This window comes from Triturus cristatus, chromosome 4_1 (assembly GCF_964204655.1).
Source record: "Triturus cristatus chromosome 4_1, aTriCri1.1, whole genome shotgun sequence".
Taxonomy (NCBI): domain Eukaryota; kingdom Metazoa; phylum Chordata; class Amphibia; order Caudata; family Salamandridae; genus Triturus; species Triturus cristatus.
The window spans coordinates 1,233,573,867-1,233,600,561 of record NC_140585.1 but is presented as its reverse complement, the minus strand read 5'-3'; the positions used below and the strand labels follow the sequence as shown (position 1 = coordinate 1,233,600,561).

Below are 26,695 nucleotides of genomic sequence, written 5' to 3'. Positions count from 1 at the left end.
CCTATCCCGGCTCCGGTCTCGGCTGATGGAAAGAACTCCCTTCAAGAAGTGCCCTCGATGTGGGTCCAAATTCCCCCACACCGATCTTCATGAGGTGTGCAACCTCTGCCTCTCCCCTGAACACGAGGCTCGAGACTGTCCCGCCTGCAAGTCTTTTAAATCGAAAAAGACTATTCGAGATCGAAGAGCCAGGCGCAACATGGCGCACTCCTCGACCTCCGCTCCAGTCGACATCTTCGGGGACGACGTCGAAGCTCTGGAACAGCAGCACACTGAAGGAGAAGACGACCTCGTCAGTGCTTCCGAAGCCGACGACTCGGATGTGGAGGACATCACCCCGGCGCAGAGGGTCGTGAGTATTATAGCCACACCCGCTCCGACACCCAAAAAGGCTTCGGTCACGCCTTCGCCTCCGAGCCTAGGCAAGACCAGAGACACTACTTCTAACACCCCACCTTCAGGCCCGATGAAGAAGCCTAATAAGCCTTCCGGCGGCTCGGGCTCGAGCCAGCCTGCCAGCGGTGCCGAAAAACACCCTTCGGCACCGAAGAAGAGATCGGCCTCTACCTCCACACCTAGCTCCGCACCAAAGCCCTCGGTGTCAAAACCCGGCCTCTCGGTGTCGACCAAACATCATAAGGCCCTCTGCACCGACACTCCCGTGCCGAAGCCTGTCTCGGCACCGAACAAAAAATCGGAGGTTCCAAAAAAGCACGGCACAGACAAGCCTAAAAAGCCGTCGGCCCCGAAAACGTCGGCGCCGACCGAACAACCAGTGTCGCAAGAACTATTCACACCGGATCCTTTGCAAAAGAAACTTACCAAGGATCCAAAAACTGGACATTTGGCACTGTCTTAAAAAAAGAGACATTTGGACAAACCAGCTCCACCTCAACCTCCAAAGAAGAAGGACTGTGCTACCTGCCCTTTCAGAGTGCCTTCCCCACCTCCTCCACCCTCTCCACCTCCTCCACCCTCTCCACCTCCGCCCCCTCCACCTTCTCCACCCCTGCCTCATCGCTCTCCGACCCCGTCTCCAGACCATGATGATCAGGGGGACCCATACTACGACCCAGCGGATGTACCACAAGACCCCACCCCTACTGGATCCCCAGACCCATGGGATGATTATAACAATCCAGACATCCCACAAGATGACCTTTATCCATCCAGGCAATCCTCACCAGAAGACTCGTTAGGTTTTCACCACCTACTTCAGAGGGCGGCACATTATCACGGGGTAGAGCTACATACTGACCCAGTAGAGGAAGATTTCATCCTAGACACCTTCGATACTGCACATAGGTCTACTGCTATACTACTGTGGCGGGGTGTCAGGGACAGGCGGGACACAACGTTGTTTCAAACGGGGTTTTATTGACAAGTAGTGCTTTCTAGATACACGTTCAGCCAGAGTTCGAGATGTGTTTACAGTTCTTTAGGCTTTAGTTGTTGGCACTCTCTTCTCTCGTCTCCTCTCCTGCTCCGTCCAGACTCCAGGCGTCACGTGGGCAGGTTCTCCCCGGGACAAGGTGGTCTCCCAGCCGGAAGAAAACAAAGAGAAAAGGCTCTCCTACACCGGCGGTCTGCCTTCTTTGCCTAACCAGCCCGCTACTCGGTCACGTACCTGACCGAGCCACGCTCCTCCCCGGGGAACGTGGCTGGGCGATGCACGGTGTCCCGGGCCTCCTGGCCGTCCGAAGTCCGTCTCGCCTCCTCCTTCTTCGCTCCGCTCCTCTCCTCGTCCTTGTTCGGTCCGCTCCTCTCCTCGTCCTTGTTCACTCCGCTCCGCACCAACACTCCTCCGGGAAACGCCGTCCGACTCTCTGCGAGGTTCTTCCTGTTTTGGCTGCTCCCACTCGGTGACGTCATAGGAGGGCGGGCACAGCGTCTCGTAGCCGCTCCACTTAAAGGGACCTGTTCCTTCTGCTCCCGATCCTTGCTGTTGGTCCACGAAGGGGAACCATTCCTCCTGCTGTGGGGTTACAAGAGGAGGTGAGACCGGTCTGGGAGTCCACCACTCGTTATAGTCATAGTCCTCCTCATGTCCCGCACTGTCACAACTACCTATGCTCAAAGTGGTAATTAAACATGCGCCAGAGGTTTTTAAAGACCCAGTCAGGGCTAGGGTCCTAAACCCACGCATAGAGAAAAAATATAAAGCCGCCCCCACAGATCCTGCACCACTGGATTTCCTTGTGGTATCCACGGCTAGGAAGAGATCAAATTCCCAGGCGTCAGGCGAAGCACCACCGCCTGACAAAGAGTCCAAGCTCCTGGACGCGTCAGGAAAACGCACTGCGTCACAGGCTGCCAATATATGGCGTATCGCCAACACTCGAGCGCTATTGGCCAGATACGACAGAGCGCATTATGATGAGCTAGAAACCATCATGCACCATCTCCCAGAAAAGTACAAAAATAGGGCTAATGAATTGATTCAAGAGGGAAAAACCATAACTAATACCTCTATACTCTGTGCCCTAGACGCGGCAGACACAGCCTCCAGGGCCATCAACACTAGTGTCCTCCTCCGTCGCCACGCTTGGCTAAGAGTTCCAGGCTTTAAACCTGAGGTACAAGCCTCCATATTAAACCACCCATTTGATCAACAACATTTATTTGGTCCAAAGGTAGATGAGGCCCTCGAGAAGATGAAGAAAGACACAGATACGGCGAAATCTATGGGAGCCCTACAGTCACACCCTCCTAGGCGCTCCTTTCGCCGCTCTTCCTTTCGGGGCACGGGCAGAGGCTACTCCTCAGATAGCGCCTCCACGTCCTACAAATCCCCTCCTCAGTCCACCTTCACAAGGGGTTATCAAAGAGGCGGCTATAGAGGCAATAACAATAGAGGCAGAGGCAAAACAAATTCCGCCCGCTCTGCCACACCGCCTACCCAATGATTTCCCCCTGCTCCCTCCAGACCATTCCACTCCGGTCGGGGGCAGGCTACAAAATTTGCTTCACGTCTGGGAGACCATCACCTCAGACAGATAGGTGACCCAAATTATTCGTTCAGGGTACTGCCTAGAATTAACATCTACCCCCCCAAACATTCCACCCAGGCAACGCCCAATGTCACAAGAACATGCCACGTTACTAAAACAGGAGGTAATCTCCCTCCTGCAAAAACAAACCATAGAACAAGTCCCTGCCAATCAGCAAAATTTAGGGGTCTACTCGCTGTACTTTCTGATACCAAAAAGAGACAAGACTCTACGACCTATTTTAGATCTCAGGCCTCTAAACACTTACATACATTCGGACCATTTTCACATGGTAACCCTTCAACAGGTTCTTTTGCTCCTCTCCCAGAACGACTTTCTCACCACACTGGACTTGAAAGACGCATACTTCACATTCCGGTACACCATGCTCACAGAAAGTACCTCAGATTTGTAGTGGACGGGAAACACTACCAGTTCAGGGTGCTCTTGTTCGGGGTCACAACAGCACCAAGGGTGTTCACCAAGTGCCTAGCAGTAGTGGCGGCACACCTCAGAAGACAGCACATTCACGTCTTCCCATATTTGGACGACTGGCTAATAAAAGCCACGTCCTACAACCAATGTGTACACCACACCGCCACTACAATCCAACTACTTCACCAGCTAGGTTTCACGGTGAACCACCAAAGTCCCAGCTGATACCATCCCACACAAAGCAATACCTCGGTGCCACCATAGACACCTCAAAAGCCATAGCCTATCCCAATCCTGCCAGGATTGCAAGCATCCAGGCTTTGCGTCAAAAATTCATACTTCAACACTCTCTCCCAGCAAGAGTGTTTATGCAACTGATAGGGATGATGGCCTCTTGCATTTTCATAGTGCCTCACTCAAGACTCCAGATGCGTCCACTCCAGGAGTGCTTAGCACGCCAGTGGAACCAGGCCCAGGGGCAACTGACGGATCTGGTGTTGGTAGACGGTCGCACCCATCGCTCTCTGCAGTGGTGGAACACCACAAATCTTTCCAAAGGTCGACCGTTCCTGGACCCGTTTCCACAAATAATCCTAACAGACGCATCGCTCTTTGGCTGGGGAGCTCATCTGTTACACCTCACAGTGCAGGGCACATGGACGCCGTAACAAAAGTTACTCCACATCAACCATCTGGAGTTACTGGCAATCTTTCTAGCCCTAAAATCCTTTCAGACGCAGATTTCAGGCAAGGCAGTCCTCATTCGCACAGACAACATGACTGCCATGTACTACATTCAAAAACAGGGGGGCACACACTCTCCACAGCTCTCTCAACTAGCACAGAGCATATGGAGATGGGCAATTCCGCAAAATATCTTTCTCCTGGCCCAACATGTCCCAGGAGTCCAAAACACCATGGCAGATCTGCTTAGCAGACAAACGCAACATATCCACGAATGGGAACTTCACCCACAGGTTCTTCACCCGTTCTTTCAGAAGTGGGGGCATCCTCAGATAGACCTCTTCGCCACCCACGAAAACAAAAAATGCCCAAGCTTCGCCGCCAGATACCCACACCCATTGTCCAAAGGCAATGCGATATGGATGAACTGGTCAGGCAAATTTGCGTACGCTTTTCCACCTCTCCCACTAATTCCATTAGTGGTGCGAAAGCTACAACAGCACTCCCTCACGCTCATCCTGGTAGCTCCAACATGGGCCAGACAACCGTGGTACACCACGCTGCAGGAACTCTCGGTAGTGCCACACCAAAAGTTACACCTCTCACCATGCCTCCTAACCCAGAACCATGGAGAGATCAGGCACCCGGACCCGGCTCAGCTCAACCTTGCGATCTGGCGCCTGAGATCCTAGAATTCGGATACCTTAACCTTCCCCCTGATTGCATGAACATTATCAGAGAAGCTAGACGCCCTACTACTAGGGCATGCTACGCAGCAAAGTGGAAAAGATTTGTTGTTTACTGCCATAACAACACAATCAACCCTCTACATGTATCCATACAACACATAATATGTTACTTGCTCCATCTACAAAGGTGTAACCTAGCATATACATCCATTCGGTTACACCTCGCAGCAATTGCTGCTTACCTACAGAACAGACATCACCTATCACTTTTCAGGGTGCCTGCCATCAAAGCCTTCATGGAGGGCCTCAAAAGAGTAATTCCACCAGGAGTACCACCCTCACCTGTGTGGAACTTAAATATAGTTCTCACAAGGCTAATGGGGCCGCCTTTCGAACCTTTGCATAAATGTGAACTGCAATTTCTCACATGGAAAACAGCTTTTCTGGTGGCCAGCACTTCCCTTAGAAGGGTCAGTGAAATACAAGCACTCACTATACAGGAACCTTTTCTCCAAATGCATCAGAACAATGTTGTACTCCGCACCAACCCGAAATTCCTACCCAAAGTCATTTCCCCCTTCCATCTAAACCAATCGGTAGAATTACCGGGTTTTCTCTCACAACCTCAAACTGTTGCAGAAAGGGCTCTACACACACTAGATGTTAAAAGGGCCTTACTTTACTATATCCAAAGAATACAACCTTTCAGAAAGACCAAACGGCTATTTGACTCTTTCTCTCCACCACATAAAGGCAACCCCATCTCTAAATCAGGGATAGCTAGGTGGATTGTAAAATGCATACAGATTTGCTACCACAAAGCAAAACGAACGCTATCTGTTCCCCCTAAAGCCCACTCTACACGGAAGATAGGGGCTTCTATGGCTTTTCTAGGGAACATACCATTAGATGATATCTGCAAAACAGCGACATGGTCAACACCGCACACTTTCACAAAACATTACTGTGTAGATGTGCAAACCAAGCAACAAGCTAGTGTGGGCCAGGCTGTACTAAAAACACTGTTCCAAACCACTGCAACGGATACCGGTGGTCGCCACTAGGGTTGGGTACTGCTATATAGTCTATGCAAAAGTGTGTAATCTGCAGCTCATATGCCTCGAACGGAATATGCTACTTACCAGTATGCATCTGTTCTTGGGATGTAGAGCTGCAGATCTACACACGCCCACCCGCCTCCCCAGCTACCTGTATCCGTTCCAGTCTATCTTATTTAGATACAACACACATGGGTGTCTTTACTATTATTACTAAGTCTCCATCTTTCCCTGCTGGCGAAAAACGTTGAACTGGAAAAGTTCAGAACCGGAGCGCGAAGTATTACATCCGAGCCCGATGGCGGAAAAAAACAATCTGAGGATGGAGCCGAAGCCCATGCGCAATACGAACCAAAGGAGGAGTCACCGACCTCGTGACTTCCAAAGACTTTCCAAGAGGAAAAACAAACTGCAAACATCCGGGCCCAACACCAGATGGTGATCTATGCAAAAGTGTGTAGATCTGCAGCTCTACATGCCAAGAACAGATGCATACTGATAAGTAGCATATTCCTTTCTCCCATAGGAAACCATTGACTGTTTTTCTGTGAAATTTCTTCTAAGTGTCAATTTCTGCAAATGTTAAATTATTCTTTAAAAATCGTATAATATCTAAAAACGTAATTACTTGCCTGTTTTGGATAAAGGTCCCAGTACTGAGTCTAGGCACCCAGTACTGGATTACAAAAGTAACGAGAACATACTATACCTGCAACTTGAATTTTCTGCCATAGGAAATCATTGACTGTTTTCTATGAAATATTTTCTGTGTCAACTTTTAAAATAGCAAAATATTGTCTAAAGATCATCACAGTAATTAAGTCGACTTTTATCATTTGATTCCAAGTACTGACCCAGGACTGAATCTAGGATCCAGTCCTGGAATTCCAAAAATAATCCTAAAAGTCATTTGTGGCAAATAACTTGAAACTTCTATTGAACTCGATGCATTATTGTGTTTAGAATTGTGTTGCCTATTGCAACCACTTGTAACTTTCTACAAAAGTCAATTGCATATTGCAAAAGTATTTGTATAAAGCATCTCATTCTGAGAAAGTATATTTTAATACCTATTGTTGGTTCTAAAATAAAACGAGCATATATTTTTTATATATAAACCATTGGCCTAGAATTCAGTTATTGAGTGTGTGAGACCATTTGCTGGCTGAGTGTGTGCAACAAATGCTGTACACTGTCCTCTGATACTGCCTTACTGCTCGACCAAGCTACCATTAGAGAGTAAGGTTATATCTAACTTTAGCCTCTGCCAAACCTCTGGGGAATGTGGACTCTGTACACCCTGTACCTATTTGGGAACAGTATATACAGAGCCACTTTCTCCCAATGTCCCAGAGTAATATCTAGGTATACTGAGTAAGCCTAGTAATCTCAAAAGTTACTTACCTGCTATTTTATTAAAAAGCCTATTTTCTTGCATTTACTAAGTATTGCATTTCTCTGCATCCATACTGTAAATCAAACCAAAGTGCATATACAATTATCATTCAAACTGTATTTCAATTGCATTACTACTGTAACGTGTTTATTGCTTACCTGTGCCAGTCTTGCATGGTTCTAGAAAATAACTACAAGAATATTTTTATACAAAAACAATTTTGTGGGAGACCATTTGCTGACTGAGTGTGTACAACAAATGCTTAACACTAACCTCTGATACTGCCTTACTGCTCGACCACACTACCACAAATAGAGAGTGAGGTGCTATCTAACTTTACCTCTGCCTACCTTTGGGGATCCACTGGACTCTGTGCACACTAAACCTCACTTTGGTATAGTATATAGAGAGCCAGCTTCCTACAGTCAACTTGTTTCTCTACATTATTTATAGATGGGCCGGAAGGAACAACTGAATGTTTGTTTCTTTACCGTGCATGTTTTGTAGTGCCATAACTTTACTGTTTCCGCTCACCGTAATGTTAAAATAGCATGACTTGAAGAATACAACGAAATCTATGCAAATAAATGCCACCTGAAAGTTAGCATTAGCACCTGTCTTTCTGTGTCTGTTAATTAACCCAGTTGCGGAAGTCCAGGAGTCTTGCATGCTGAAACTGTCATATAAACTTTTGAAATGCACACAGTGCTAGATAATATGCATGTGCCTAAGCAGTTGTTTAAATTAGCATTGAATTAGAAGCCGTTAATGCATAAGTAGGCTGACAGATCACCATGGTTACTGGTGACGGTGGGTAGGAGATAAAATAGAAAATATGTAAAATTGAAATAAACTAATTCATTGGGTTTAGGTGCAGTAAAAAAAGTCAAAGAAAAAATAGGTGTGTTTGAGTGGTCAGGGTTTATGAACTTCAAATGTCTTTTGATTGCCATAATCATCTTGATCGCTAATCTCAAGGAAAAGTAAAAATGTGAATGTTTGTTGGAACCATAACCATTATTGAAATAAGACACTCTGGCTTCCTTCCCTTCTTATGCACTTTCAGGCCTGGCAGTGGACTATTACAATGAGCGTCTGTACTGGGCTGATGCCAAGCTCTCAGTCATTGGCAGCGTCCGACTCAACGGCACTGATCCCGTGGTGGCCATAGACCACAAAAAAGGTCAGTACTGCAGTATCTGTCAGCCTAAGCTTGCTGACTGTCTCTTTAGCAAAGGCTCCACTGTAATACTCTTGTTTATCACTTTTTTCCTACGTTTCTTAGTTTTCTGCAGTGCTTTTCCTGCCCTGCTCTTATTTTTCAGGCTTTGTTCTCCACTTAGCCTTTTCCTCCCACATTAGTCCCACATTTTGCATTCCTTCCTTTCTCGGTTTCCCCCTTGCTTTGCATCCATATTGCCTATGTTACTGAATACTTTCCAAATGCTCTTTCAATCTTTCTGCCCATCCTCACATATATAATTATTTCTCACTTTCCATTACATTTATTCTGACTCTACTCTCCCTGTTCTGCTTTACGATTTCTCCCTTTAGCCTTACTCAGTTTTACTCTCCTTTTTGGCCATCCCTTTAAGCACTCCCCCAATGGGTTTCCTGTTTCTTTCCCAACTTCACCATTTCACACACTTGACTGTTTTGCATTTTTCACTTCACTGTTGGCCAAGTCTTTCTTGTTTTTAGGATTCCTGAGCTTCTATTTATTAGGCTTTTCTGACTATTGCCGCTGCCTCCGTGCTGCTCCCCTGTCTTGGTACACCTTTTAGATTCTTCATTGCAGATTATTTATTCCTATCTCCTATTTTGCTTTTTGCCAAATTCCCTCTTCTCTCTTTCTTTGCCTCTGCTCTTCTCTTACTCTAGCTATACTTATTTATCTCTCTAGGGTGACCTTCTTAGCCATAATCTCTTTGTAGACATTTGCACTCTTTTCGACTAGTTTTTTAATTTATTAATTGATGAATGCTTGATTATTTAAAACCATTTCACATCAATTTAGTCTATCTAACGAAAACAAATATGACAATGATCTCATCTAAAAAAAGATAAAACAATATTAAACTTCAGTAGATCTAAATGATTCATAATAAATAATGCACTGAGTATTCCCTAAAGTATTGTAAACGCTAAGCGTTTTTAAGACAGTACTTGAAACCATTTGAGTGCCTACTCTGAATATGAGTTATGTTTATAGAATGTGCTGTACATATTAAGGAGCCTTACTAATATGCACAGTTTGGAAATTAGTGTCATTATGAGATAGGCAAACATATCCAATTACTAGGAACAGAATCCATACACTAAAAATACACCCTAAGTGCTGTGAATGAGCATTGGTCAAACATGTCTAAACTGCTTCGGCACGATGGGTGTAGCCATGATGGCGGAGTGAGCGGACGTGTTTTTCGATCGCCGTGCTTTTCGATCGCTGTGCTTGTTAAAAGCATTTTCCAGCAGCTTCCTGGGGCTCTGAATGGGCCCAAAGTCGCGTCAACGACACATTTGCCTCCTGCTGAACTGAGGAGCTTGGCAACGGCTTTCGGGGCCTGTCCCAGGGAGAGCCGGGCGATCCGGTGTTGCTGGGCAGGCACTCCCTGGGCCCGCGACCTTTGAGCGGGGTTGTTTACGTGAGGACCGGTAAGCTGCAGCCGGTATTGTGGTGGGGGCAGAGAGGGCCCGGCTGAGACGGAGGTTACCCACGCAGTCTGCAATCGTTGGCTCTGCCCGGGAGCCAAAGCACAGCGGGCCGTGCTGCAGCAGACGGAGGGCAGCGGCTCCTTTGGGGTGGAAGGCCTCAGAATCGTTGGGCATGGCCTTTCTTGTGGAGAATTCAGCCAGGGAGCAGCTGGCCTGCTTTGTGGGGCCCGGTCCGATGCCATCGGAGCAACGCAGCCAACGGTGAGTGCGTGGGGGGCGCCCCGGCCCCTCTCCCCACCGCAAAGAAGTGCAGCACTCGCCTCCCCTCCCAGGGTGGGGGCCGGCAGCTGCTCCTTGACTTCCCCACGAGGCAAATTTGGAGGACTTTGCGGGGTTGGGAGCGGAGTGCCGATCTGAATCCGGGGCCGCCCGGACCCTCCCGTGGCATTTGGCAAGCCTCTCTGCCATCCCCTGGAGGCCCTGTTAAGACTTTAACTGGGCAGCGACATCTCCCTCCCCCACCCTGGCCTGAGGAGGTGAGAGGACCCGTCTGGCCTATCAAGAATCAGGTCAGCAGCGGCAGGCAGGCTGGGTGGCTGGAGCAACAAGGGTAACCCGCACCCCCGTCCACGATGTGGCATCAGGGGGTTCCCTAAAGATTCTTTCCTTGGATGTAAAAGGACTGAACAACACGGTTAAGGGAAAGGCTATCCTCTCCTACTTAGAACATTCTGGGGCAGATATCTGTCTTCTTTATAGAGCCTTTTCTCAACAGCTAATCTCTTCACCTGGGCGCAAGACTGGGGAGTGGCCATTCTATTTTCTCACACATTCAAAGGCATTATCGGCCCTAAATTGGCTGAACTCAAGGGCTGACTTTTGGTATACCAAATACAGCTGGGCATGCACAGTCTTACACTGAGCACTATATTCGTACCAAATGAGGGACAGGAATGCTTTATCCGGGAAGCGCTGGCAGACTCACTTCTCTCACACGACCACTCTATTTCTGATCGGGGGCGACCTTAATCTAGTCATGGACACACGCATGGATCGCTCTGCATACAGAGAGGGGGGTTCAGGGTCTTTTTCGGTAGAGAGCATAGGTTGGTTAAAAGAAGCTGGCCTTGTAGATTTATGGAGGGCTAACCACGCAAACACTAGGGACTTCGCAAGAATAGATTACTTCCTTGGCTCCCAAGACCTATCTCTGCTGTTACGCTCGGTAGAGATCGAACCGAGATCTCTCTCCGACCACTCAGCATTAATACTAGAGCTACACTCCCCCCTACAACGGCAGGCTCAGAGACACTGGCGATTGAGGGAAATGCTAATACGCAAACCAGAAGCCCAGGGGAAAATTAGGATGGTCATCACTGATTATCTGGAGGCCAATGATAACACGGAAGTCCCTCTCACTATAATTTGCGATGCACTAAAGGCAGTGGTCGGGAGCTAACTCATATCACTGGCAGCAGCTGAAAATAAAGAGAGAAAACTCAAGAGTGCTTAGCTCCAAATGAGGATTAGAGAGCTAGAGGGAGTACACCATCACACAGGTGCCCCCAGGGTGTGGCATCCGCTAGAATCCGCCTGTAAAGAACTAGCCGAACTGGACAGGTCGGAAATTGCCTTGCTACGTCTTAAACACCTATATTATTTTAAGGATAATAAGAGCTGCAGGCTCCTAGCCACAAAGCTACATGCCCAACGTTTAGACAACATGGTCTGAGTGCTTCAGCCAGAGAATGGGTTAGACCTGACAGACGACGCCTCAATTGCTGACCAGTTCAGGGAGTTTTACGCATCGCTTTATATGGCACAATCCACTTCACCTAAAGATATAACAGACTATCTCCTTGATTCCCCGGTTACTAAATTGACAGATGCCTCTGCAACTTCTCTGGATGCCCCTATCCGATTAGAAGAGGTCATCTCGGCCATCTGAAGGCAGAAGCCTCTAAAATCTCCGGGTCCAGATGGGTTCTCCGCCGAGTTTTATAAGGCCTTCTGCTGTGAACTTGCTCCAATCCTTACCAGACTGTTTCATTCAATAGCTGACTCAGGCTCTCTTTTGGCCTCTATGCTGGAGGCTACCATACCCGTCCTTCCCTAACCCAGTAAAGATCCCAAAGCATGTGCTAGTTCCCACCCCATTTCACTTTCCAATACTGATTCCAAACTCTAAACTGGCATTCTAGCGTCCCGCCTCAACACTTTGATGCAGGGCCTTATCGATCCCAACCAGGCGGGATTCTTCCCGCAGAGGCTTTGTGCAGATAATACAAAACGACTCCTGCACATTATAGACAAAGCACATCACAAGCAAGGATCCAGTATGTTGCTTTCAGTGGATGCCAAGAAAGCTTTACATCCGATCCACTGGTCCTTTCTCAGAGCAGCAATGGAACACTTCGGGTTCGGGGAAGGATTCCGTTCGTGGATATTCAGCACCTTCCAGGCCCAACAGGCTTCAGTGGGAGTTAATGAGGTGAGCTTGGAGAGGTACAAGGCAGGGCTGTCCCCTACCCCCCCTATTGTTTTTCTTATACATGGAGCCCTTTGCCCAGCAAATCCGAGACCACAGACTTATTAGTGGGATCCCCATGGGGAGGGGTGGAGCACCACATCAGTCTGTCTGCGGAAGATGTCATGATTATGCTTGATAATCCAGCCATGAGCCTTCCCCCTTTCCTGGCTGAGATAGAGAGGTTCGAGAAGGTGTCTGGGTTTCGCATGAATCTGCACAAACCCCAAGCCCTCAACCTCACCATCCCTCCTCTGGAACTAGAGGCACAAAAATGCGCACACCCTCTCGGCTGGGTCTCAGAATCCATATCCTATCTGTGCGTGCAGCTGTGTAGCACTTTGGACAGGACGGTTGCCTTAAACTATGGGTTCTTAGTGACCCTGGTTCGCACTGAATTGGACAGATGGCGGCATTACCCGCTCCCTCTTCTGGGCCGCATCGCCGCTGCAAAGATAACTACTCTGCTTAGAGCCCTCTTCTTTTTTCAGACATTACCGCCTCCATCCCCAGTGGGTACAATTGCAGCCCTTCAGAGGGCTTTGGGTCATTTTGTATGTGCAGGTAAAAGGTCACTACCCTCTTCCCTAGCACCAATAGCTTACAACCCAGACTTTACCCCAGGGATGGGAGCGTCCTTCCAGATTGGCGGGACCTGCCTTGCAGGGCAATCGGTCATTTCTTCGACTTAGAAGGACTTGTTCCCTTTGAGGGCCTAAAAACGGATTACTCCATCCCTGAAGCCGAGCGGTATTGCTATCTTCAGATTAGGCATTGAGTAACTCCCCAGCTGGTTAGACCAGGGCCTCAGAGGCCGCTGACTTCATACGAGAGGTTGTTATTGGGAAAAGATACAGATAGGCACCTCATCGCGGAACTGTATGTTCTCCTCCAACCCCCCCAGACGAACGGAAAATCACCTTTGCAAAAGCACTGGGAATCCGAGCTAGGCCGATCACTCACTGAGAAGGAGTGGCATGGCATTTTTCAATATGGCGAGTACTGAAAGAGAAATAAAATTTACATCTTATTGGTACCCAACTCCGGAACGCCTACACATAGGGAACCCAGCCTGCAGCGATGAATGTTGTCGACAGTGCGGGGCAAAGGGCACATTTTGCCATCTTCTTTGGAATTGTCCAGGACTCTGTACATTTTGGACCTCAGTCTTAGATGATATTGACACCCACTTCTCCACATAGCTACCTAGATTCCTATCATACACCTTATTAGGCCTACCAAACCCTCTCACATATTCTCTTGCTTCCGTCAGGGGTCCTCGTTACCTTCGGATACTCTGCTTAGCCAAACCTGATTCCACTCAGCCAGAAGCTTGAGTACACACAATTTAATCATTTTCCCAGTTTGGTCAGATCATTCGATTGACAGTACTTGGTCGGGGGGAGAGGGAGGAAGGGGGGAGATTGGGGAGGGAGGGTGGATGTCTGGTTGTTTCTTCAATTTGTTTTTGTTTTAAAAAGTTTCAAAAATCGAAAGTTGCATTACTATGTGTCATATTAGAGAGATGTCCTCGCAATGTTAGCTCTTTTCTTGTCTTTATTTTGCAACAATAAAACAGATGTTCGAGGCATATGAGCTGTAAATCGTATGCTATGCATATATCGCCATCTAGTGTTGGGTCTGGATGTTTGCACTTTGTTTTTCTTCGAAGAAATCTTTCCAGTCACGAGGTAGGTGACTCCTCCTTTCGGCTCCATTGTTCGATTGTTTTTTTTTTTGCCATCGGGTTCGGATGTTACTCACTGTGCTCTGGTTCGACACTGATCCTTCGGTTTCCCTCGGTGCGTAGAACACTCACCCTTGATGGTTTTGTTTCCGATCGCGTATTCGATTCCTCGCGTATCGTGTTTATTTCGGAAAACCCTCTTTCGATCGGAAGACCTTGTGGTAGTCCGTCGGGCCTAGCCACCTCGGTTCGACTCGCTGTTGATGAAATGAACTCCCTTTAAATTCTGCCCTCGGTGCCACGCGAAATACCCGCGCACCGACTCTCATGAAGTGTGCAACCTGTGTTTGTCACCGGGACACAGTGAGCAGGACTGCGGCGCGTGCCAAGCTTTCCGCTCCAAAAATACGCTTCGCAACCGTCGGGCTTGACGCCACGACATGCAAAGCCAACACACAGGCTCCATTCCGGACCTCTTCGAACCACAATCGGATGAAGAAGCTGGCGACGCTATCGGAGCCAAGGAAGAACAGGATCCGAACTCCCTTTCCAAAGACTGCTCCAATCAGGATGAAGACATCCCACATGGACAACGTACTGTAAGTACAGTCCCTACCTCACCCAAACTCCCAAGCAAACCAAACAATAAGGCTCCGGACCAACCCGTGCCCTCAAACACTGGTCACCACCAAGACCACGCTTCCGGCTCGGCACCAAAGCCTGCAAAAAAGCCATCCGGCTCCGAAAAGCCCCACTCCGAATCGGGCCCAGAGCCAAACCCTTCGGGATCGAAACTCAAGTCTGGCTCCGACCATCACCACCCTGCAGCAAAAACCCCTTCGGATCCTAAGACACCAGCCCCTAAGCTTTCGTCACCGAAAACTCCGGCGTTGGAACAGACTGATGTACCAAAATCACCTAAAAAGCACAGTTTCGACGATCCACTCAATAATCCCGACCCGAAACAGAAGGTGTTATACATTCACCCTAAAACTGGGCAGGTTACCACCAAAGTAACTCTAAAGAGAAGGACTGATACTGAAGAGGAATATCACATTCCTTTGAAGAAGAGAAATATTGGAACTAACCCTTGTCCCTCCTCCTTTTCCTCTTCCAGCAGCACCCTCTCCTCAGTCTCTACCTGTGCCAACTTCAGCTGGCCACTCACCACCACACACACCTGACAATCAGGATGATGGGGATGGTAATGATGACAACCAGCCAGGACAAGTAGATGAATGGGACGACTACAACACTGATTCGATTCGCCCACAGACAATAATCCTGACTTATACCCTACCAGGCCCACTCCACCAGATGACGGTTTAAGCTATATTGAATTACTAGGGCAGGGCTGCCAATTACCATGGGGTGCAGCTCCACAAGGAATCCCTCAAAGAGGATTTCCTTTTTGAAACACTAAACTGTACACAAAAGGCAACACATACGTTACCCATGCTGAAAGGGATGATCAGACATGTGGACGACATATTTGACTATCTTGTCAGGGCACGTATCCTTACCCCTAGGGTGGATAAAAAGTATAAGCCAGCATCATTCGACCCAGTGTACATAAGGGGACAATTACCATTAGACTCATTGGTGGTTTCAAATGCACGCAAGATGGCAAACTCCCAAGCTACAGGGGATGCTCCACCCCAGATAAAGAATCGAAGCTTCTCAATGCGTCAGTGAAAAGGGTGACTTCTGGCGCATATCTAACACACAAGCGCTAATAGCCCGATACGACCGTGCGCATTGGGATGAAATTAAACAACTCATCCAATTTCTACCCCAAGAGCATAAATCTAAAGCACAAGACTTAGTACGGGAGGATAACTTATTTCGAACAATCAAATCAGATGTTCCCTAGATGCTGCTGACACATCTGCCAGAGCAGTAAACACTAGTGTCCTTTTAAGAAGACACGCCTGGCTACGTATATCAGGGTTCCAACCTGAGGTTCAGGCCTTCATATTAAACACACCCTTTGACAAACAACACCTCTTTGGGCCAGTGGTAGATGCTTCACTGGAAAAGATGAAGGACACTGAAGTGGCCAAATCAATGGGAGCCCTTCAGTGCACACAAAACCGTGGTTCCTTTCAGCGCTCCTTCTGTCAAGCAGGGTCCAAAAATACTTCCAATGAAACTGCATCCACATACAAGGGCAATAACCAACTCTCTGGCTCTAAAAACCTCGTCCGAGGGGGTTACAGAGGAAACTACGGCAAGGGCAGAGGTAGAGGTTCTAGCACACGTACTTCCCCCTCCAATACAAAACAGTGACTTATCCATACTCCCGCCCCCGACCATTTAATACCTGTCGGGGGTAGACTGTCAAATTTCTTACCAGCTTGGCAGTCGATATCAACAGACAAATGGGTTCTACAAATTATCTGTTCTGGTTACTGCCTGGTGTTTGTCAACACTCCTCCAAACATTCCCCCAAAGTCACACAAACTTTCACCGGATCATCTATACCTCAAACAAGAGGTACAGTCTCTACTTTTAAAAGGAGCTAAAGAACCCGTACCACTACAACACCAAGGGTCGGGCGTATACTCCTTTTACTTCCTAATACCAAAAAAGAACGGGTCTCTCAGACCAATTCTAGATCTCCGAGAACTCAATTTTTACATACAATCGGACCATTTTCACATGGTAACACTTAAACAAATACTACCTCTTTTGCAAAAAGGCGACTTTCTGTTCACTTTGGACTTAAAGGACGCCTACTTTCATATTCCAATCCACACTGCTCATCGCAAATTTCTCAGGTTTGTGCTAGCGGGCCAACATTACCAATTCAGGGTACTCCCATTCGGAATCACCTCTGGCCTCAGAGTATTCACAAAATGTCTGGCAGTAGTAGCTGCTCATCTCAGGAGACAAAGCATTCATGTCCTCCCATACTCAGACGAATGGCTCATCAAAGCCAGCACGTACCAGCAGTGTCTCAAATATACTTCCATAACCATCAAATTACTACATCAACTAGGGTTCACAGTCACTTTAAATACTCAAAGGGCTCTAGCGTTTCCCAATGCAGCCAGAATTCGCAACATTCAGGCTTTGATTCTTCAGTTTCAACCCCACCATTATCTTCCAGCTCAGGCTTACATGCAACTGCTGGGGATGATGGCATCTTGCATCATGATCGTTCAGTATGCCAGGCTCCACATGCGTCCACTTCAGGAATGCTTAGCCAGTCAGTGGAACCAGTCCCACGGTCTATTAACCGATCTAGTGTTGGTAAGCGGCTGTACTCATTGCCCTCTGCAGTGGTGGAACACACAAAATCTGTCAAAAGGATTGCCCTTCATAGACAAGGTTCCCCAGACAGTACTGGCAGTGGACGCGTCTCTAACTGGATGGTGAGCAAGGACTGTGGAGTCACCAACAAAGGTTGCTCCACATAAACCATGTATAGCTCATGGCCATATTTCTAGCCCTCAAAGCTTTTCAAACCCAGCTGGTGGGAAAAACTATCATAGTTCGTACCGACAACATGACAGCTATGTATTACATACAAAAACAGGGGGGAATAAACTCACTCCAACTGTCCCGCCTAGCCCAGGACATCTGGAAGTGGGCCATTCATTACAAGATCTATCTCCTAGCAGAACATCTCCCAGGAGTAGACAATCAGATGGCAGACCTGCTAAGTTGTCAGACACAGCAAGTCCACGAAAGGGAACTACACCCTCAAGTTCTCCTCCCATTCTTTCAAATGTGGGGCTTTCCAGACATAGACCTGTTCGCCACACATCTAAACGCGAAATGCCCAAACTTCGCGTCCAGGTATCCACACCCATTGTCCAAAGGCAATGCACTATGGATGAACTGGTCAGGGATATTTGCTTATGCTTTTCCGCCTCTCCCACTCATTCCATTAGTGGTTCGGAAACTCAAACAAGCGTCCCTGGCACTAATCCTAGTTGTTCCCACATGGGCATGTCAACCATGGTTCACAACCCTATTGGAACTCTCGATAGCTCCTCATCAAAAACCATGTCTTGCACCCAATCTCCTCACAGAGAGCCATGGAGACATAAGACACCCAGACCCCAGTAAAATCAATCTGGCACCTGAAGTCTTAGAGTTTGGCTATCTTAATCTACCGCCAAACTGTATGAATATCATCAAAGAAGCTAGACGTCCTACCACAAGAGCCTGCTATGCAGCAAAGTGGAAGCGGGTTGTGATTTACTGTAATAACAACCACATCATGCTTCGGTCCAAAACATTATATGCTACCTGTTACATCTACAACGTTCCAATTTAGCATACATGTCCATACGTTTACATCTTGCTGCAATAGCTGCATACCTACAAGATAGACAACATCTATCTCTTTTTAGAGTACCTGTCATTAAAGCGTTTATGGAAGGACTCAAAAGAGCTATTCTCCCGAGACTTCCACCTGCTCTGGTGTGGAATCTCAACATTATCCTCACCAGACTAATGGGACCACCTTTTGAGCCATTGCACAGATGTAAACTGCATTTCCTCGCATGGAAAACTGCTTTCCTGGTGGCTATCACATCACTCGAAGAGTAAGTGAGCTTCAGGCATTAACCATTGAAGAACCTTTTTTACAAATGCACCAAAATAAAGTAGTTCTTCGGACTAATCCTAAATTCCTTACTAAAGTCATTTCTGCTTTTCACATCAATCAATCTGTTGAGTTTCCAGTGTTCTTCCCATAACCAGATTCAGTAGCGGAACGTGCTCTACACACATTAGATGTAAAGAGAGCATTGCTGTATTACACAGAAAGGACAAAACCTTTCTGTAACGCAAATCAACTTGTTATCGTCTTTGCTCCACCACACAAAGGCAATCCCATATCAAAATCAGGAATTGTAAGGTGGATAGTCAAGTGCATTGAAATCTGCTATGCAAAAGCAAAACTAACATTAACAGTTCCCCCTAGAGTACACACTCAACATGCAAACTGGGGGCTTCTATGGCATTCTTAGGAAATATACCCATAGATGACATATGCAAAGCTGCAACATGGTCTACACCTCACACATTCGCAAAACACTATTGTGTAGATGTGGTAGCAAGACAAAACCTAAAGTTGGCCAGGCAGTTTAACGTACACTATTTCTGACCACTGCAACAGATACAGGTTAGCCACCGCTTTGGGAGATAATTGCTATATAGGCCATGCATAGCATATGATCTACAGCTCATATGCCTCGAAAGGAAAATGCTACTTACCCAGTATGCATCTTTTCTTGGCACATAGAGCTGTAGAGTCATATGCGCCCACCCACCTCCTGTTGCAATATCTTACTTAGAAACAAGCATTCATGGACATCTCCTTTTACTACTCCTACTGTCTCCATTATCACCCTCTGTGGGAAAACAATCTAACAATGGAGTCGATGTCCCTGCGCACTATCACCGAAAGGAGGAGTCACCTACCTCATGACTGGAAAGACTTCTACGAAGAAAAACAAAATGCAAACATCTGGACTCAACACTAGATGGCGATATATGCATAGTATATGACTCTACAGCTTTTATGCCAAGATCAGATGCATACTGGGTAAATAGCATTTTCCTTAAACATAAACTGCTTCGGCACAGCTCCTAATCAATTAAATGTCAGCCTCAATACCTTCCGCCAGATGGTATCAATCCCTCAACAAGTGCATTAGAAATGAGCCAACGATGCCACATTTGCTAAACAAAAAACGCACATTTGGTTTCCTTCAAAGTCCTTCCAGGTGGACCTGAACTCCTGTGTTGGAAAAAGACAAAAACACAGACTAGTCAATTTACTTTTTACTGGAAGTATGGGAAGAAGAAAAACATATTCTTGTTCATAATTGTAAGAGTAGGACTTAATTGGTAAATGTGCAAGTTATGCCTTTTTGAACAGAGAAGGATCTTATTTAAATGCAATTAATTTGACTTGTTTTATTATTAGTTGGTAGTATTTTGGGAGGGATGATTGTAAATCCTGACACTCAAATTACTGTAAAGTTTAAATTGAGCGGTGCATGTGTTGACTGCATGCATAGTGTTACAGCAAACAAATGATGGACGGAATGCTAACAATGCAAACATTCTCCCCCAGTCAAAAGATCGTGGTTAAATCCATCGTTCTTTTGCCCACTACGCCACCCCAGTTCAGACATGGCCATATGCAAATCAGTCTGAACCTGTGCCTCATGGGAACAGTCCAGCCTGAACTGCCAAGCCATGTCTTCTCTGGAAACAAGCATCCTGGGACCGGTTTCAGGGTATGTCACCCTTCTTCAGCCAGGCTAGCTTGAATCCAGTGGCACAGTGAGCAAGGGACCCATGTCTGGGCATACCCATTCAACTTAGGGCGAAAAGTGTTACAGCAAACAAATGATGGACTCTTCCCATTGGGCACAGGGTCAAGACTGATTTGCACATGGCTGGGTCCAAATAGGAATGGCATGGTGGGCAAAAAAAACTATGGATTTAGGCCCAGATCTCTGTACTGGGGTGAATGTATGACATTGTTCTGCATTCTGTCTATCAATTGTTCTTTTTGCACTTGACTACATGCATAGGCACACCTCCTCCCTTGGGTTTCCTATCAATTTTTCACTTGTGTACATCATAGGTTATATATTAACATCAAACTCATTGCATGTTTGTTCTACTCACTCCAAACCCAGAGCCCAGTAGGTCTCCTGCTGGTCCGCCTGATTTACTATGGCAGATAATATTCTTCAGACAATGTGCAAAAAAGTCCCACATTCTTTTATCCTTGGAATTTCCAGGACAACTTTGCAAACAAATCATTTCCCTTTGCCTGGCGCATGATGAGCATTCATTCCCTAGCCATTAGTTATTATCTAGCCCAAGCCAGTTTTGAATCCTAACAAGGGATACACAAGCTGTTTGGATAGCAGAACCTTATTTAAGAGATTGGAAACGGTGCAATAACATTTATGGTTACCAAATCTCATGCGCAGATTTCCGACCCCATTTTACAAATGCAATTGCAGACATGAGAGAATAATCCTAACAAACTAGGTTTTCCATTCTGGCCCCTCACTGTCTTTTCTTCCTCTAAACTCACATTGTGATATGACTGTGTGGGTAGAAGCATACAGGCAAAAGAACATTTGGGGGTAAAATATTTTTGGGAGATGAAAAGTGAGCATTGTTTGTTATGCCTTTTCTCTCTTCATGGCTGAGTCTCTCTTGTTTCACAGGCCTGATGCATCCCTTTAGCATTGACATCTTCGAGGACTACATATATGGTGTGACTTACATCAACAACATCGTCTTCAAGGTCCACAAATTCGGCAATGGCTCGGTAGCCAACCTGACATCTGGCACCAGCCATGCCACAGATGTAGTGCTCTACCACCAGTACAAGCAACCTGAAGGTGAGTTTGGTAGGGTTCGGTGGGAGAGCGCAGCATGACTTGTTGTGCAGTACCATTTTTCATGGCTGTAGTGATGAGTTAAATTACATTTGTTTTTTGAAGTTCCTGCGAAGGTATCATCAGTGAGCTCCTCAGGGCAGTCCTTGTTTAGACTCCCTTTGCGAGTTGCTACAATGCTACTGGTTGATCTGCTGTGTAGCACTCTCCTTCTCAACATTATACGATATCATGTAGCATAGGTTAGCAACTGAATACCCTGTTTCATTTCATTCAGTCCCAATTGGGAGTACCTTCATTCTTTACACTACCTCTCCATTGTCATCGCCCATTACCACTACATAGGATGTGCAGTGCGACAAGGAGAAGGTCACAAAAAACTGTTTGCCAACTCTACATCTAATAATCTGTTTAATCTATGCTAAAGGTTCATTCTAATTCATCTCTACCATAACCCTATACCCTTCTCCTCTTTCACTCTCCATGAACTCCCAGGGTGGCATATTTTTGCCGATAAGGCTTAGAGGGAATCGACGACTGATAGCCTATTGTAGGAAGCTGGCTCTGTATATGGTATTGTCACTAGGTGGTTAAACCGTGCGCAGGATCCGGGGCATCCCCAAATGTGTACAGGGCTCAATGTAAAACCCAAAGTGCTCTATTAGTGGTAGTATAGGCGAGCAGCCTTAGGCCTAACACAGAGGAGTGTAAGACATTTATTGTCCAACAGTGATCAATAATGGACAGATGACTCAAGAAGGAGATCCAGACCAATTTTAGGAAAATTTACTTTGGTTGATTATTGGTTGGTTATTTTAAGACCAAAATCTTTGCAATAAGGTAAGTACGTTTTTTAATAGAAAATACTTGTCACTGTGAAATATCGACACTTAGGAACTTTTCAGTACAGTAGAATGTTATCCTATAAGGAAAGTAATATTGTGGTTAAACAGGAAAGTAATGCTCTTACAATCCCAGTCTTAGGAACGAAAAGTCAACAAGGGGCAGGTGAGTACAAAAACTGCGACACCAGTGGCACAGGAGCATCCCAGTACAGAGGTCAAAATCGGAGTTCGGCCCAATTCTTTCCAGTGGAAACGGGTGTCGGGTTGCCTGGAGCCACACTGCTTGCAGGTAAGTAGATCGGTTGCAGGGGCTAAACTTTGCAGGTTAGGACAAGCACGGGGGGCACAAAGCAGCACCAAACATATAACATCAGCAGCACAGGGGCGTCCAGGTGAAGGTGCAATTTCGACTTCTGGCGTAAAATGCTATTCAATGGGGATTATTTTTTTGACAAACAGGCTGCAGGCATGGCACCGGAGGTTGCAGGAGGGGGACCAATGACGGCAGATGTAAGTAGTGATGTAGGGGCACCATTGGTTTAGCTCACTAAGGCCCAGTGGCTTTGGGTGCAGGGGCACTTTTTCACATCAGAGTCTCTTACCAGAGCCGGTCTGGGGAGCCTCTGGATTCACACTTCAGGCACCGCCGTGGAGATCAGGTGAGCTCAGCCATTGCTGGACATGAGGTCAGGATCGCTGAGCAGACTCCACTGAACAGGTGAGCCACTCAGGCCGTGGGAATCAGGTCCAGAGTGGGCATGGATCAGGATTCCAGCTGGATCCATAGCCCTTGTAGGTAGTTTCTTCTGAACAGGTCTGCTGTCCATGGGAGATTGAAGTCTTTTTCAAAGGTAGCAGTACTCCCAGGCTCTGTACCCTAACACACACACTGCCCTGGCAGGCTGAGTGTCTAGGTACAAGACAAAACAGAGAGACGACATGGTACACATCCCTGTGTGCCATGCCCATCACATACACTGCCATGGCATACATCAGCCACCCCTCTAGCCGGGTGCCCTATGCCAGTGGTGTGGGCACAGAGGCAGGAGCCCTGTGCCCCTACAGTACCCAGGTCCATTCCTGGGCCCTGTAAGTGCAGTGCTGCCATTTAAGAGTACATGGTGCTGGAAGCGTGTCAAACACGAACTCCACAGCACCATAATGGCAGCACTGAAGACTGAGAAGTTTGGTATCAAACTGCTCAGCACATTAAATCCGCACTGATGCCAGTGTGGGATTTAATGTACCAAGCACCACAGAGGGCATCTTGGAGAGGCCCCCTGAAACCTAACCTACAATCCACGTCTGTTCTGGGGCTGCCTAGGCTGCCACACAGCAGACATGTTCCTGGACCCCTGGGTAGGAGAGCCCCTGCTCTCCTGGGTCTGCAACAATGCACATCCTGGGCGAGGTGCTAAATGTCCTCCCCCAGATGGGCAGGGGGAAGCTTCAAAGGCATGCTGCCTCTGTGAACTTCCCCAGGCTACTGCAACCCCCCACTCTGGCGGGAAGCTTGGCCGGAAACCCCAAATAAGGACAGGGGATGTGCCGCCTGCCAACCCCACCCCTCAGTTGGGGGAGGCGAGGTGAAGCACATCTCTGGGTTCTCGCCACCTTGAAGATTGGAGGCCCTGCCCAATCAGGACTGGGCTACTGCCCCACTCCCACAGGAGAGAGGCAGGATAGGGGGTGTACCCACCCCAGGACAGGGACCCATTGGTCCCTGCCTTCACCTACCTGTAACACCCCTAAATCTAGTATTTAGGTGCACCCTGAACCTTCCTTTTCCAGATTCCGAAATCCAAAGAAGAGCTAGAAGAATGAAGACCTGCCCTGCAGCTGCTAAGAAGATGAAGACACCAACTGCTTTGGCCCCAGCCCTACCGGCCTGTCGACCCTCGAACCTGCTCCTGCTCCAACCCGGCATCTCTTGTGGCCAGCAACATCACAAACCCTGGAGGACCTGGCTACCTTTTGACTCTAAGCCAGTTTCTGAAAACTTTAAATATTCTTTAAAAATCGTACAAATTCTGAAAACGTAATTACTTACCTGTTTTGGATAAAGGTCCCAGTGCTGAGTCTAGGCACCCAGTACTGAAGTACAAAAGTAACGAGAACATACTATACCTGCAACTTGAATTTTCTGCCATAGGGAATCATTGACTGTGTTCTATGAAATATTTTGTAAGTGTCAACTTTTAAAATAGCAAAATATTGTTTAAAAATCATCACAGTGATTAAGTCGACTGTTATCACCTGATTCCAAGTATTGACCCAGGACTGAATCTAGGATCCAGTCCTGGAATTCCAAAAGTAATCTGTGGCAAATAACTTGAAACTTCCATTGAACTCAATGCATTATTGTGTTTAGAATTGTGTTGCCTATTGCAACCACTTGTAACTTTCTACAAAAGTCAATTGCATATTGTAAAACTATTTATATAAAGCATCTCATTCTGAGAAAGTATATTTTAATACCTATTGTTGGTTCTAAAATAAAACAAGCATATATTTTTTATATATAAACCATTGGCCTAGAGTTCAGTTATTGAGTGTGTGAGACCATTTGCTGGCTGAGTGTGTGCAACAAATTCTTGACACTGTCCTCTGATACTGCCTTAATGCTCGACCAAGCTACCACTTTAGAGATTAAGGTTATATCTAACTTTAGCCTCTGCCAAACCTCTGGGGACTGTGGACTCTGTACACCCTGTACCTATTTGGGAACAGTATATACAGAGCCACTTTCTCACAGGGGGTCACAGGGGACCCCCCTTCAGCCTCCAGGCCCTAGGTAGCCAGGGTACCACTTACTAGGGATTTACAGGGGGCAGAAGTACCAATTGTGGACATGTTTTTAGGGGTAGAACACCGGTACTTGGCCCTGGGCAGCATGGACCCAGTACTCTATAGTCAGAGTTGCATCAAAAGTCAGGCAAAAAGTGGGGGGTACTGCAACAGAACCCCATTTTCTCACACCTATTTAAGAGTATCATTTAGACTTTGATGGAGCTGGAGTATCAACATAAATCGCCGTGATTGCCTCTTGCTCTGGTCCCTTTCTCTATTTGGAGACTGGAAAAATTCTGATTTACATTGGGTGAGGCTCCACTAGTGTAAACATTTGAGTAGAGAGCCATCTGCCCCAGGCCCATCTGTTGAAAGTGACATTTGTCCCACCCTAATTAGGGCTGGGTGACTGTCCCGCGTTTTCCCTACCCTCAGGCCACAAGTTTGAAGAAAAAAAAAAGAAGTGGTGGGACTAACCACTCCCCCAAGGACAGATAACCTGTTCAGAAAAGAGCGAATCCAAGGACTCCGGATCAAGGCGGATCAGCGACCACAACTCACTCCGAGGCTAAGTGGCTCACCTGTGCAGTGAAGTCTCCCCGGCAATCCTGACGCCGTGTCTAGCATTGGTTGACCTCTCCTACCCTCCACGGCGGTACCTGCAGTGTGAATCCAGAGGCTCCCTGACCGCGACCCGTTCTGGTAAGAAGATTCTGACCCCCCCCTTGCATCTGAATCCCCTGGGCCTTGGTGAGCTGAATCGATGGAGCCCCTACGAATTTGCACCCTGCAACCGGCCGCCCCTGTGCCCCTGGTGGTGTATGTTTGGTGCCACTTTGTGCTTCCCCTTTGCTTAACCTAACGCCCAAAGCTTTCCCCCTGCAACCGATCTACTTACCTGCAAGCATGTGGCTCCAGGCACTCCCTGTCTCCTTTGGAAAGCATTGGGTCGGACTCCGAGTTTTACCTCTGCACCCGGTCGCCCTAGTGCCGCTGGTGGTGCAGTTTTGGTACTTACCTGGCCCCTGGCCATGCTAACTTTTGGTTCCGAAGACTGAGGGACCGATTCACAGAACTAACTTAAGACAAAATCGTAAACTTACTACTATTTTGGTATTCACAGAAGGCACTTACTCATTTTGGTATTCACAGAAGTTAGGAGTCCTAACTTTATGACTCCTAAACTGAGAAAAATCCTAATTTTGAGACTTTCGGTATTCACAGAAGGCATTTAGGAGTCCTAAAGTTAGGACTCCTAACTTCTGTGAATACTGAAGTGAGTAAGTGTCTTCTGTGAATACCAAAATCAGTAAGTGCCTTCTGTGAATACAAAAATGGTAGTAAGTTTAGGATTTTGTCTTAAGTTAGTTCTGTGAATTGGGCACTTAATCTGTAAGTTCGATACTCACCTATTTAACCGCGCTATTGTTTTCCCCATAGGATAATAGACAGTGTGAAAAAGTTTCTTTCCCCATAGGATAACCTTAGACGGTGTCAAATTTTTCAAGTGAAAAGTCTTTTTAATAATAAACTTACCTTATTACGAAGACC

At 47.0% G+C, this 26,695-nt stretch overlaps 1 protein-coding gene across 2 annotated transcripts in view; it reads left to right on the top strand.

Annotated features, from left to right (window-relative positions):
- The window catches only part of LRP1 (LDL receptor related protein 1), a 1,298,976-nt gene that overhangs the window by 1,188,184 nt on the left and 84,097 nt on the right, over positions 1-26,695 (top strand). For both annotated transcript variants that reach the window (XM_085654639.1, XM_085654638.1), the window contains exons 79-80: positions 8,319-8,435; positions 21,336-21,512. In XM_085654639.1, the coding sequence (XP_085510765.1) occupies positions 8,319-8,435; positions 21,336-21,512 (294 nt within the window). The remainder of the gene's footprint in view (positions 1-8,318; positions 8,436-21,335; positions 21,513-26,695) is intronic.